This window comes from Oryzias latipes, chromosome 3 (genome assembly GCF_053564925.1).
Source record: "Oryzias latipes strain Hd-rR chromosome 3, Olatipes_Hd-rR_3.1".
In the NCBI taxonomy this organism is placed as follows: Eukaryota; Metazoa; Chordata; class Actinopteri; order Beloniformes; family Adrianichthyidae; genus Oryzias; species Oryzias latipes.
The window spans coordinates 7,462,021-7,474,970 of record NC_136239.1 but is presented as its reverse complement, the minus strand read 5'-3'; the positions used below and the strand labels follow the sequence as shown (position 1 = coordinate 7,474,970).

Sequence of the window (12,950 nt, the reverse complement as noted above, 5' to 3'; positions counted from 1 at the left end):
GGAAAATACTAAAACTTTAACTAAACAGACTAAGCTAAACTGGCATCCCTGCCCTTAGACCCCCCTTCGCGGTAAGAAAAACTCCTAAAAATATATGGAATCCAGAAAAAAAGAAGAAACCTGAGGGGTGTCCACATGTAGGAGGGATCCTTCCCCAGGATCGACAGGCGATGTACCAGAACTCTTAGGGAAGAATTAGCTTATCTAACCCTACAACTACATATTTTAAGTCCAGCAAATGATCTTCATCCAGTTGAAGTTGGGGGACGGCTGGGAGCGCGAGACGAGCCGGAGACGGGATCCACAACCAGGTGTAGGAGCAATAGGAGAACTGCTGCAGTGACTTTGATCAAAACATTTTAAGACCTAAATTAAAGGGATAATTTCACATAAGCCGTTACCGATCCAAGGCCTGAGGGGGCTGGTGTCCGCAGTGTTGATGCGTATTTTCCATCATAATTCAAAAATAAACTCTATAAAAATCAGACAATGCCATTTTCTGGATTTTGTTGTTGTTGCATGTTTTGAATTGATTGAAGCGTGACTGTGACAAGCATTCAGAATTACAAATACAGTTGAATTTGGCTACAGATTTTCTCCCTTTATAATCAGAAAACATAAAAGTTTTCTCCATAAGATTCTAACTGGCATGTTCTTAATCACAGCTTTGGTACGGAAGCAGCACACAGCAGAGCTCCACCTGGGAGACTTCCTGGTGTTCCTAAGGAGGGTGGTGTCTTCAAAGGCCATCCAGTCCAAGATGGCCTCCCCTAAATGGACGGAGGTGCTGCTCAACATTGCTGCTCAGAAGTGCAGTTCAGGTGTGAACACCGATAAACATGAAGGGTTTGGTTGAGCAGGAACCCAGCAGAGACCTTAACTCCTGGTGCTGTTGATGGCAGGTGTTGCTCTGGTGGGAAACCTCAGAACCCGTCTTCTGGCACTTCATGTTTTGGAGGCTGTTCTTCCAGCCTGTGAGGCTAGCATGGAGGATCATCAAATAACTCAGGTACGGCAGAGTTCTCTGATGATTGTGTCCTGAATGAAGTGGCTAATGTTGAAGTGTTCTTCAGGTGGTTGAGCGGCTCTTCTCTCTGCTGTCGGACTGCATGTGGGAGGCTCCCGTGGCTCAGGCAAAGCACGCCGTCCAGGTCAAAGAACGAGTCCAGGAGCTGAGACTCCAGGTGTGTAGTTGCTGCTCAGACTCCTGACTCTTGTTCAGTGCTTGTATAAGAGGCTGACAGTTGATCTGACATCCAGGGGGAGGGAGAGGAGGAAGATGAGAACCTGCCCATTCAGGAAGTGTCCTTTGACCCAGAAAAGGCTCAGTGCTGCGTGGTGGAGAACGGTCAGGGCCTGACCCATGGCAGTGGGGGGAAAGGCTATGGTCTGGCCTCCACTGGCATTTCTTCTGGGTGTTACCAGTGGAAGGTGCCGTTTTTTGAAGCACAGAACCTTTAAATTTCTCGTCATTTTATTTATTTGTCTTTTCTACAATTATACTAATTTTACTGCGCGACCCCACTACAGTTTTACATTGTGAAGGAGAACCGAGGCAACGAGGGCACGTGTGTGGGCGTGTCACGGTGGCCGGTTCATGACTTTAACCACCGCACCACATCCGACATGTGGCTGTATCGAGCCTACAGTGGAAACCTCTACCACAACGGGGAGCAGACCCTGACGCTGAGCAGTTTCACACAAGGAGATTTCATCACCTGCATCCTGGACATGGAGGCCAGAACCATCTCCTTTGGCAAGAATGGAGAGGTGAGACAACAGGGGAGGGGGGGGGGCTCTATCTGATATACCAGTTTATTTCCTTATTGCAATGTCTTGGATCAACAGGACCCCAGATTGGCCTTTGAAGATGTGGATGCCACAGAACTATTTCCCTGTGTGATGTTCTATAGCAGCAACCCAGGAGAGAAGGTTGGTGACACTGTCTGAATCACATCAGAATTTCATACAAAGTTGAGCAGGTACTTTCAAAGACAGTCAGAAAGAGGCCCCAGAGGCTCCTCACATTTCTCAATAGTACACTAAAAGTCTCGGGTCACACAAGTGCAACAAAGTGTTTGAGGTCTAAAAAAAATCTTTGCAACTCTGAAAGTCTCCCTGTGGTTCAACAACAAACATTAAAGCCATATTTTGGCTGAATCCATTCAGAGGTGGAGAAAGACTTGAGTCCTCTTTTGGTTTCCTGAATATATTCCTGTCTGTGCATGTGGCTCCGTTTGCAAACACTGTGGTTAGAGGTAAGCGAGTGGATTGCCATGCTTGATAAAATTAAAAAGATCTGGTTTAGAGATCTGCAATAGATTTATTTTATCGATTCATTTTAATTTGTTGTATTAGATGATTAATTTTAGGAAAAATTGGGATTCTATTTTCCCAGCTCTCTGCTCTCTTGGGCTTTCATTGTTCGAAATAAGGTCAGACCGCCCATATCTCACAAAAATGCAGAGGTGAATGAACAAAAACATATTTTAATGTTGATATTTTTATGTAAAAAATGCCCCTCTCACCCTCCGCGGGTGGTTACTCACACAAGCTCGGGTCCTCTACCAGAGGCCTGGGAGCTTGAGGGTCCTGCGCAGTATCTTAGCTGTTCCTAGCACTGTTCTTTTCTGGACTGAGAGGTCTGAGGTCTTTCCAGGTATCTGTTGTAGCCACTCCTCCAGCTTGGGGGTTACTGCCCCGAGTGCTCCAATTACCACAGGCACCACAGTCACCTTCACTTTCCATGCTTTCTCCAGTTCTTCTCTGAGTCCCTGGTATTTATCCAGTTTCTCATGTTCCTTCTTCCTGATGTTCCCATTGCTTGGCACTGCCACATCCACCACAACGGCTTTCCTCTGTTTTTTGTCCACCACTACAATGTCTGGTTGGTTCTCCATTACCATCCTATCAGTCTGGATCTGGAAGTCCCACAGGATCTTTGCCCTCTCATTCTTTACCACCTTCGGAGGTGTTTCCGCATTTTGACTTTGGGGTTTCCAGTTCATATTCTGCACACATGTTCCTGTATATTATTCCAGCCACTTGATTGTGGCGCTCCATGTATGCTTTCCCTGCCAGCATCTTACATCCTGCAGTTATGTGCTGGATTGTTTCAGGGGCCTCTTTGCACAGCCTACACCTTGGGTCTTGTCTGGTGTGGTAAATCTGAGCCTCTATGGCTCTGGTGCTCAGGGCTTGTTCCTGAGCTGCCAGGATGAGCGCTTCATTGCTGTCCTGTAGGCCAGCCCTTTCTAGCCATTGGTAGGACTTCTTGATATCGGCCACTTCAGTTATGGTCCGGTGGTACATCCCATGCAGGGGTTTGTCCTCCCATGAGGATCTGTCCTCCAGCACTGTATCCTCTGCTCTCTATTGTCTGAGCCGTTCACTGAGCACACTGTCAGTTGGGGCATTGAGCCATAGGATTCTAAGACTTCACGAGCGTGTTTGGTAATAGGGCATAGCCAATATTTTCTCCGCGTCAGAAGCTGTTTCACAGTTATTGCGTAAACGGTCGATGAAAAATGGTACGTCAAAGCATGTTATTTCGAAGTCACCCATGACGGCTCCTGTGTTAAAAACCCTTTGTGTTCTTTCTTGGTGAATACTATCTCACCTGTTTCAGTACTTTGATTGGAGGCCGGTGTTTACCCGCATCAGCTTATCAACAAATCAGCTGCAGACACAAATAGAAAATGTCTTTGCAGCTCTGGAGAGGGCGCTCGCAGCCCACCAGTGGTTAAGAAACACTGATCTAGAGCCTTGGGGTCTTTGTGTGTCCTTGGTCTCCAGGTGAAGATCTGTGACATGCAGATGAGAGGAACGCCTCGAGACCTCTTACCTGGTGATCCGGTTTGCAGCCCCATAGCCACAGTTCTGGCCGAGGCAACCACGCAGTTGATTCGTATCCTGCATCGCACTGACCTTTGGACCCATCGTATCAACAAGACCATGATCGAGCGCCTTCACACCATCAAGCACTGCTTCAAGGAGTCAGTGGGGACCTCTAACGGTGGCCAAAGGCTGAAAAAGAGCCGCTCGGTGCAGAGCCGCGAAGAGCACGAATCCCAGAAGGACTGCCAGGAAATTCAGGCAAAGACGGAAGAGGAGAAGGGCCGGCATGGGCGGCAGCATGGCCTTGGGGAACTGTCTGAGCACAGCCTCAGAAGCTTGTGCTCCGAGGTGTGGCCAGTCCTGGCTGTGATTGGTGGGACCGATGCTGGACTGCGCGTGGGTGGCAGATGTGTGCACAAACAGACGGGACGGCACGCCACCCTGCTGGGAGTGGTGAAGGACGGCAGCACATCTGCAAAGGTGCAGTGGGACGAAGCAGAGATCACCATCAGGTACCGGATGAAAAGCCCTTCTGTGTCTCACAACCTTTTCTAAGACCATTTACCAAATAAATTATAGAATATGGCTACAAAAAGACTGAGCTACAGAAAGCGCCTACAATAGTTGGCACTTTCCAAGGACTTTTGCCTTACTGCTGTCATGCGTTAGGTCACGGTAAAGGGAAAGACATAAAGGATCGATCTCTACTTTTATGGATTGATTATTGAATCATTAAGCTCAGATCAATTCTGATCGATTAATCGATTTTTATCAGACCAGCCCTACTGTACAATAGCGTTTAGCTGTCTTCATGATAGAAAATGCCGTGTTTGATTTGGCATTCTTACATTATTCTAGCAAATCTGCTTTAGCAGAAAGATCCTTTTTGAGTGTATTTTATTTTGAAAGGACCTTGAATGAGTTGCTGCCAAAAATAATCAAATTAAAGTAATTGTTAAATGATATAAACAAATGGATTCATGGCCACAAAAATTAAATAAAGTGTATTTTTGAAAAGGGTTAAGTGAGGCTTTGTGGCTATCGCAGGGTTTTGGTTCTTTTGAGGTTAAAGTTTGCTCCTAATGTAAAAACTTTCAATCCTTTCCTCTGTGTGGAGTTGATTCTGGCATTCCTTATATGTTCAATCACTCTCACTCTGTAGCTGTAACTGACAGACACACAGATGATCACCACCACCCCCAAACAACAAAATAAAGAAAAAGGATTAATCCTGCTGCACATTGTGTTTGTCCTTGGTGTGTAGTAAATGTAAAATATTAAAACATGCTACACACCAATGAAAACTCAGACAATGTTTTACACAGTTTTGGTTCAAATCCTGACTAATTTTAGAGCTACTTTCAAATTAGGTTTATACATAAAAAAAGTGAAAACACCAGCACCACATTGTTGTCTATCCAGGGAAATAAACTGCATCCACTGCTGCCTGGTATAAAAAGAACTCTACTGTTCTGTGCCAGAAACACATTTCTTGAGGCGCTCACTGAATGAAAGGTGTTACTTTTAGTCTTTATAGCTGACACAAATTAACTAAACTTTAAACTCCTCCTCCGTGATTTGAAATGCTGAGTCATCGTTAATCCTGCTTCATGAAGTCCTTCATGACTCCATCAATGCTTCTTTAAAGTCGTCTTGCTTGCCGTGAGCTTCTCTCCTACCCTTCCCCTCACTTTCTTTTCTTTCCTTGTTTTTTCTCATTAAACTTCTTTTTATTAAAGCTTCCCAACTTTTTGGTCGCCTAGTGACACTCCGCTGTACAACTTGGACCCATGTGAGCCTCTGCCGTTTGACGTGGGACGTTTTCGCGGCCTGACCGCCTCCCTGCTGATGGATCTCACTTATCTGACAAGTATTCACGAGGAGGCCGGCGTCAAGCTCAGTGCATGCCGCCACGGGAAGAAGCATCGCAACGTGTCTTCCAACGACCACGAGCCAACCTGTGTGGAGGACAAAGTGGAAAGTGAGGGTCACAACTTTGAGCAGACAGAGCTGGTGGTCACCTCATTGGGGGGCCCATCAGCCACCGGCAGCCCTGACCTGCGGGTGTCTCACAGCCTGGAAGAGGTCAAAGCCCACGCAGCCTCAAACTCCAAATCAGAGAGCGAGATATCCTCTGTGGCTGGAGGAGGAAGCGAGAGCCTGTTCTCATCGGCGCCTCACGCCACAGCCGGTGAGGGGGTCAGGAAGAAGGGTCACGAGCACAGCCCCCGCAGCAGTCACGACCCGTCCTCCATCACTACTCAGTCGGAGATGAACGCTGTGCAGCTGTCCTACTTGTACATTGGTGCCATGAAGACCCTGAGTGCTCTGCTGAGCTGCAGCAAGTATGCAGAGCTGCTCCTCATACCCAAGGTACCGACCTATCTGCACTGCATGCCTGGATCTTAGAACCCACTTTGACGTGTGAAGAACTTATCATCTTTCTTGATAAAATGAAAACTGTGTTAAACTGAAAAACAAATCCTTTTATCTCCTGATTCTCTTCTTCCAGGTGACTCCAGAAACTGTTGCCAGCAGCCACAATGCTGATCTGAACTCCAGCTCAGGCGGGGCTGCTGCCTCATCACCGGTTTGGCAGGAGGAGGTGGAGATGAGGGCGGCTCTGCAGTTTCTCATGCGCCACATGGTGAAGCGGGCTGTCATGCGCTCCCCTATCAAGCGAGCCCTGGGCCTGGCGGATTTGGAGAGGGCACAGGCCATGATCTACAAGCTGGTGGTGAATGGGCTGCTGGAGGAGCCCTCTGGAGGAAAGTCCAGACCTGGTAAGAACATAGTCCTGCTGCTGGATTCAGTTTGGGATGTAGCACAGAGAGACTTGTGGAGGGTGAAGCCTCCATCTGGGAGACAAGTGAGGTGCAATTTGAAACAAGCTTCTCCTTTAAATTCCCCAGGATTGAGACATGAGCCTGAAGGGGAGGGGGAGGACCCAGAGGGGGAGCAGATGGTTCAGACTCCCATCACCACAAGCCCCTCCGCCTCTAGCACCACCTCCTTCATGAGCTCTTCACTGGAGGACACCACCACTGCCACCACGCCAGTCACGGACACGGAGACTGCCCCTGCCTCAGAGTCTCCTGGCGTCATGCCCCTGAGCCTGCTGAGGTAAAGAATTGGGCTGTCGGGTCAGCTGCAGATCGTCTCTGATCGGACGATTGCAGGTCCCGTTGTCATCCTCCGGGTGTCACAGTGTCTGAGCAAAACACTGAACCCCATGTTACTTTTGGTGGTTGAGGTTGACGGTATCGGGATGTGAATGTGTGTGTGCATGGTAGGCCTGCACAATTAATCTCAAATGTATCGTTGTCGCGATTTCAAGCTGTGCAATATCCATATTGCAAAAGTCAGCGAAAATCGCAATAAATGGTAAACCTTAAATGTGCTGAAACAAACTAATGACAACTTGAACTAATTAATAAAAGGAATAAATTCCTTTATGAATTTGACCAATCAGATAGAGCCCTTCAGGTTGTTGACCAATCAGATGGAGCTTTTATGTTAGACGTTGCCCTCCTAATTAGACGAGGGTCATTTGGAGAATAATTGAAGCTATTTTGACTCTTATTTAAATTTTGCACTTTTGCAGTTAAATGGAAATGTTTTTGTTGTTTTTGTTTTTTGTTCATTTTACGCAAGTTATATCGTCATCACAATATTGTTCACTAATATCGCATATCGCATGTTTTCCTCATGTCGTGCAGCCCTAGTGCATGGATGTGACTGTATAGCGCTTTGAGCCTTAAAGCAAAGATGGAAAAGCACTCAACGGGCACGCACCCTATTTCCTGTTTAGGCCTCATTGTAACACCTCCTTTTTTTTACTGGGACAGGCAAATGTTCTCCAGTTACCCCACCACCACACTGGTTCCAACCCGCCGAGCACAGACTCCTCCGGTGTCATCTCTCCCCACATCTCCATCAGATGAGGTGGGCCGCAGGCAGAGCCTCACCTCGCCGGACTCCCAGCAAACCAGAGTGCAAAATCGATCTGGGACCTGTAAGTGCATCCTTAACTGTGCTAGACTCAGCCATCGTAATTTTTCAGTTTTCAGCAGTTTGTGAGCCATCAGAGAAGACAGTTGTGGCATTGTTAAGGTCCTAAAGAAACACTGAAGACCAAAACAAGATGGAAGGAAGCAGCAATTGTTTCCAAAATAAAAGTACCACTAACAGAATATTTTGTTTATGAGATATAATAAAATATAATATGATAGATGATACAATAATATTTTATTTCAGACATAAAATAAAAATAGGACAAGATTAAAACTAATCTAAAAGGGGGTGAGAAGTTGAATCCTTATAACACCCCCAATGCCCCAGACCAAACCTTTTACCACACACACTCACTACCTATGATAGACCTGTTTACTCTGTGATGAGAACAGTTTCAGGTACCCATACAAACACACACATAACTACACATGTTGATGAATATACACATACACTGATGTGACGGCGAGCAGTTAATGTTTGAAGTTTGAACTGGGTGGATTTTTGTTTGAGATCAGCTTCAGTGATTCTGGATCTACAGAGTGCAGATTATTAACATGAAGATCCCATGACCTTTATCTGATAATGGCAGTTGTCTGGATTTAAGAAATATGATTAACACCAGATTAGCATTTAGATTTGTCCTCATAAGGTCAAAGATTTAGAATCAGAGAGCTGTATCATGTTAGTCTGTTGTGGCGTTGAGGAACTAAAAATGTTTTGTTTCGTTACAAAGATGTTCTGTTTAACCAAAAGTATTGGCTGACCTGCCTTGACTCGCATCTGAAATGAACTGCCATCTCATTCCTAACTCATAGAGTTCAATTTGATGTTGGTCCCCCTTTTGCTGCTGTTACATCTTCAACTCTTCTGGGAAGGCTCTCCACAAGGTTGAGGAGTGTGTTTCTTGGAATTTTCTACCATTCTTACAAGAGTGCATTGGTTAGGTCACACACTGATGTTGGTGGAGAAGGCCTGGCTTCCAGTCTCCGCTCTAATTCATCCTAAAGTGGTTCTATCAGGTTCAGGTCAGGACTCTGTGCAGGCCTGTCTTGTTCATCCACTCCAGACTCTGTCATCCATGTTTTTATGGACCTTGCTTTATGCACTGGTGCCCAGTCTTGTTGGAAAAGGAAGGGGCCCGCTTCAAACTGTTCCCACAAGGTTGGAAGTTTGTAATTGTCCAAAATGTTTTGGTCAATTCAGAGTTTGATCATTCAGGGTTCCAGTTTCACTGCAACTAAGGGGTCAGGCCCAAATCCTGAAAAACAATCCCACACCACAATTCCTTCACCAAATTTCACACTCAGCACAATGCAGTCCAAAATGTACCCTTCTCCAAACCCGGACTCAGCCTTGAGATTGCCAGATGGAAAAGCGTGATTCATCACTCCAGAGAAGGTATCTCCACTGCTTCAGAGTCCAGTGGCGGCCTACTTTACCCCACTGCATCCGACGCTTTGCATTGCACTTGGTGATGTGTGGCTTGGATGCAGCTGCTCGGCCATGGAAACCATTCCATGAAGCTCTCTGTACTAAGGCTAATCTGAAGGTCACATGAAGTTTGGAGCTCTGTAGCAACCGACTGTGCAGAAAGTTGGCAATAGCCATGACAATGGCCACACCCACAGGATATTTTGCTCAATAAGGGTTTTAAACACCGGCTCCTAAATTGTTATACAATAGAGTTATGGACCTCTTTGTCATTAGGATCTTCTGAAGGTTCAACAGCTGGTTTTGGACCTTCACATTCATGTGTGCATAGTAATCCTAAATCTTTGAGACATACATTTTCGTTTTGGAAGTTTTAAACTTTCATTCCTCCTGAGGCTTTATCAGCAGGATTTTCTTTGGAGCAAACATGTTTCCATTGTGAGAGTTCAGATGTTTCTCTTATAATAATCTCTTGGCCATGAATCTGTGAAAGCGCTTGTTCTCGTTGCGAACTTCAACAAGTAAGTGCTGTCAGTCCAGAATACCGAACTATCCAGTGAAATCTCTAGATCTGATTTGAGCGTGGCACACGATCTAACAGTAAGAACCGCTACTTTTAGTTCCAATCTGGGAATCATTATATGATTTAAATGCATCACTCTGGCTTTGCCAAGCAGAAAGGGTACATGAATGTAAGTTTTCTGATTTCCCATTCTATGATGGGTTACTGTCCCGTCTCCACATTCAGTGCCCTCTGCAAAACTACAATTATGTGAATTAGATTTTTCCAAATCCATTTAGCTTGATGCACCTTCTCACTTCAAATGTTGACGGCAAAGATAACTTTTCAATCCATCCTTTCCATTGGGACAGAAATTCATGCAGTAAAATGTCATTCCATCCACATCTCCTACGTAATTCCTGTTGAATCATTTTACCGCACAGTGTGATGGGTGCAAGAAAAGTCATAGATTGAGCAGGTGACTGACTAAACACCTTGTCTGGTCAAGGGCTTTTCTTTAATCTTAATGTTACACACAAATAAATCAATCTCTGCACACTGTTGCAGGCCCAAAGCCCTTTCTACTGGCATTTTGACATGATCTAAATCAGTGTTTTTCAACCTTTTTTGAGCCAAGGCACACTTTAACCTTGAAAAAAAATTCCCCGGTACACCAGCATCAAAAAATAAAAATAAAAAGGAGGAACTCATAGTCTGTATTGATCTACAGCCCCTCCACAATCTCACGTGCATTTTTGTGATAATTGTGGCAGAAAAAGCTGGAAGTTGCAGCTTTTTTTTCTAAAAGATGTAATAAAAGTTAAGTTAGAAGATTTGAAAACTGTTTGATGTTTGTTCGTTGTGGTTTCAAGACGTCAAAGGAAGACTCATTGTGCGCTGAGACGCTGTCACTTAAACCCAATGCCTCATGGGAGAGGTAGTGCAAACAGCCGCCGAACGCAGACAGACTCGTGTCTCTGAGCTTGATTGTTTTGTTCACTTGTTCCACGGTCTGATACCAGATCTTGTGGAAAGCTACACCGCTATATATGAGCTTTAGCTGGTCTTTTTGTTGGAACTAAGCATCTTTATGAGCAGAATCGAAACAAGGAAGTGAAAACTTTAACCACTTCTGATTGGTCAGACTGATCACGTGTGATTAAGCCTCCAAGAATGATTGGTGGAGACAGTTAAAGGGGCGGGACCTTTCCAAAAACAGCTGACGCTACGGCTAAATCATTCTTATCAAAATGTTTTTAATAGAATCAAATAAACACAAAGAAAAAAGTATTTAACGATCTTTTATATTCCTAACTACTCAGTGTTTTATCAGGGCCTGATTGGATGAACACAGAGCTGATATCCTAGAGATGGTAAATGTTTTTAGATCAATTAATGAGAGCAATTTTCCACAGCACACCTGACCATCTCCCACGGCACACTAGTTGAAAAACACTGATCTAAATCCAGCTCCTTCAGGTCTTTGGCTCTTTGATTAGGAGTGATGGCTTCCAAAACAGCTATACTGTTACTGGCACATTTCTTCAAAATGAATCCTTCTTTGGAGCACAGAAGGATAAGATCTTTCATCATTTTTACAACCGTCTCCTCAAGGCGAGCTCTTCAGTCATCATTATAGACGTTTTGCTTAATGGATATAAGAACCTCCAGTTAGAACTTATATTTGTTGTCATGCGCCAAAGCTTGCACAGCCTGGCATAGTAACAGCATCAAACAGATGTCACCCGGTACTCCTCTGGCTCTTCAGCGTTATTTCCATCTGTCCACCAGAGAAATCGGGAAAAAAAAGTCTCTGTGAGCAATACATTAATTATGGAACAACATTTTTGCTTTAAGTCATGTTTTATTTTTTTCACTTTCATCGGATGGGAATAAACTCAACAAAGATTCATGCATACATGTTTCATTTTTACAAACCTTAACAAGTTTATCAGGAGCTATTTGAAGCTTTTCTTTATCACATCTAACTTTAAACCTGGTAGTGAATTTGTTTGTGATGCTGTTCGCTTTATTCAGCTTCAGTTTTTCTTACCTGTCCAACTTATCAGCAAGAGCTTTTGCTCTTAGTCTGACTTTGGTGCTTTAGATCATCAAAGTTAGCCTAGCATTACTTTACCAACGAAGTGTTACGAGCGCACCAGTTCTGAGAGTTGCGTCCGACGCTGTATTCGCGTGTCTCCATGACTACTATCTTTTTTTGTTCAACAAGCTTTAAACGCTTTTTTAACAGTCTCGTCGATTAGTCTAGTGAGGAAACAGAAGAGCCTTCATCTTTAAAGATTCGTAAAGCTGCAATTTACAGACAAAACCATCTTCCTCGAAATACAGATTTATTGAGCCAGTTGTTCTCACGTACCAGAAGCCGCTCTGTCTAATGTGCTGAAAGTGACTTAAATATTTTACACACGCAGGCATCTGCAAATTTGTTTTGAAGTTGGTAAGTTTTAAGATGGATCAGTTCACCTATAAAATTCCTAGCAAATATGTTTGCCACCTAATAATCAGCAGAAGCAGATGAGACACAGCATTCGGCTTGGCCTCTTCTGCTTTGCCAGAACAATCCATCCCTCCAACATAAGAAATTCTATGCCAGCAAAAAGCAGTAAAAACGAGGAATTGTCTGAAAGGTATCATATATGCTCCTTTACCCATTGGTCGTGGGTGGCACATTAAGGATAGAGAATCAAAAGTGACCTGGAAAACTCAAAATGATGTAGTTGGTCCACTGCAGTTGCCAGAAAGACAAATGTAATGCAGACAAATGTTCTTGTATGTCAGCAAAACTCTCCTAGACTGGCTCGTGTATAAGTCCCAACACTGTGTGAATGTTCAGAAGGAAATAGTAGATAGGGCTAAATGGGATGTTATTCCTGACAGTGATGTGGGTAGTTAAACTTATTAAACAACCATGAAACATCCTCTACAAAGAGAAGGAAAAGAAACCCTGCAACTGTAAAATGAGAAGCAATTCTGTAACATTGACCGTGTTTAACAAGTAAAAGTTTTAAATTCTTTAGGATCTTTCTGAAATGTTATTATACTTATGTAAATGTCTGTGAGAAGTGAATTTTAATAAATAAAACGTAGTTAAAACTTTTTTATTTTATGTTTTACATTTTGCATTTATGGCTTGTGACGAAAGACT

The 12,950-nt window shown here is 44.2% G+C and overlaps 1 protein-coding gene across 5 annotated transcripts in view; it reads left to right on the top strand.

Moving 5' to 3' along the window:
- Nucleotides 1–12,950, top strand: part of herc1 (HECT and RLD domain containing E3 ubiquitin protein ligase family member 1) — a 98,782-nt gene that overhangs the window by 51,575 nt on the left and 34,257 nt on the right. For 4 of the 5 annotated variants that reach the window (XM_078944198.1, XM_011487287.4, XM_011487297.4 and 1 more), the window contains exons 31-41: nucleotides 666–821; nucleotides 903–1,009; nucleotides 1,074–1,184; nucleotides 1,261–1,431; nucleotides 1,531–1,770; nucleotides 1,849–1,932; nucleotides 3,796–4,349; nucleotides 5,577–6,210; nucleotides 6,350–6,620; nucleotides 6,750–6,960; nucleotides 7,686–7,852. In XM_078944198.1, coding sequence (XP_078800324.1) covers nucleotides 666–821; nucleotides 903–1,009; nucleotides 1,074–1,184; nucleotides 1,261–1,431; nucleotides 1,531–1,770; nucleotides 1,849–1,932; nucleotides 3,796–4,349; nucleotides 5,577–6,210; nucleotides 6,350–6,620; nucleotides 6,750–6,960; nucleotides 7,686–7,852 — 2,706 coding nt within the window. The remainder of the gene's footprint in view (nucleotides 1–665; nucleotides 822–902; nucleotides 1,010–1,073; nucleotides 1,185–1,260; nucleotides 1,432–1,530; nucleotides 1,771–1,848; nucleotides 1,933–3,795; nucleotides 4,350–5,576; nucleotides 6,211–6,349; nucleotides 6,621–6,749; nucleotides 6,961–7,685; nucleotides 7,853–12,950) is intronic. The other variant, XM_011487291.4, reaches the window with a different exon arrangement.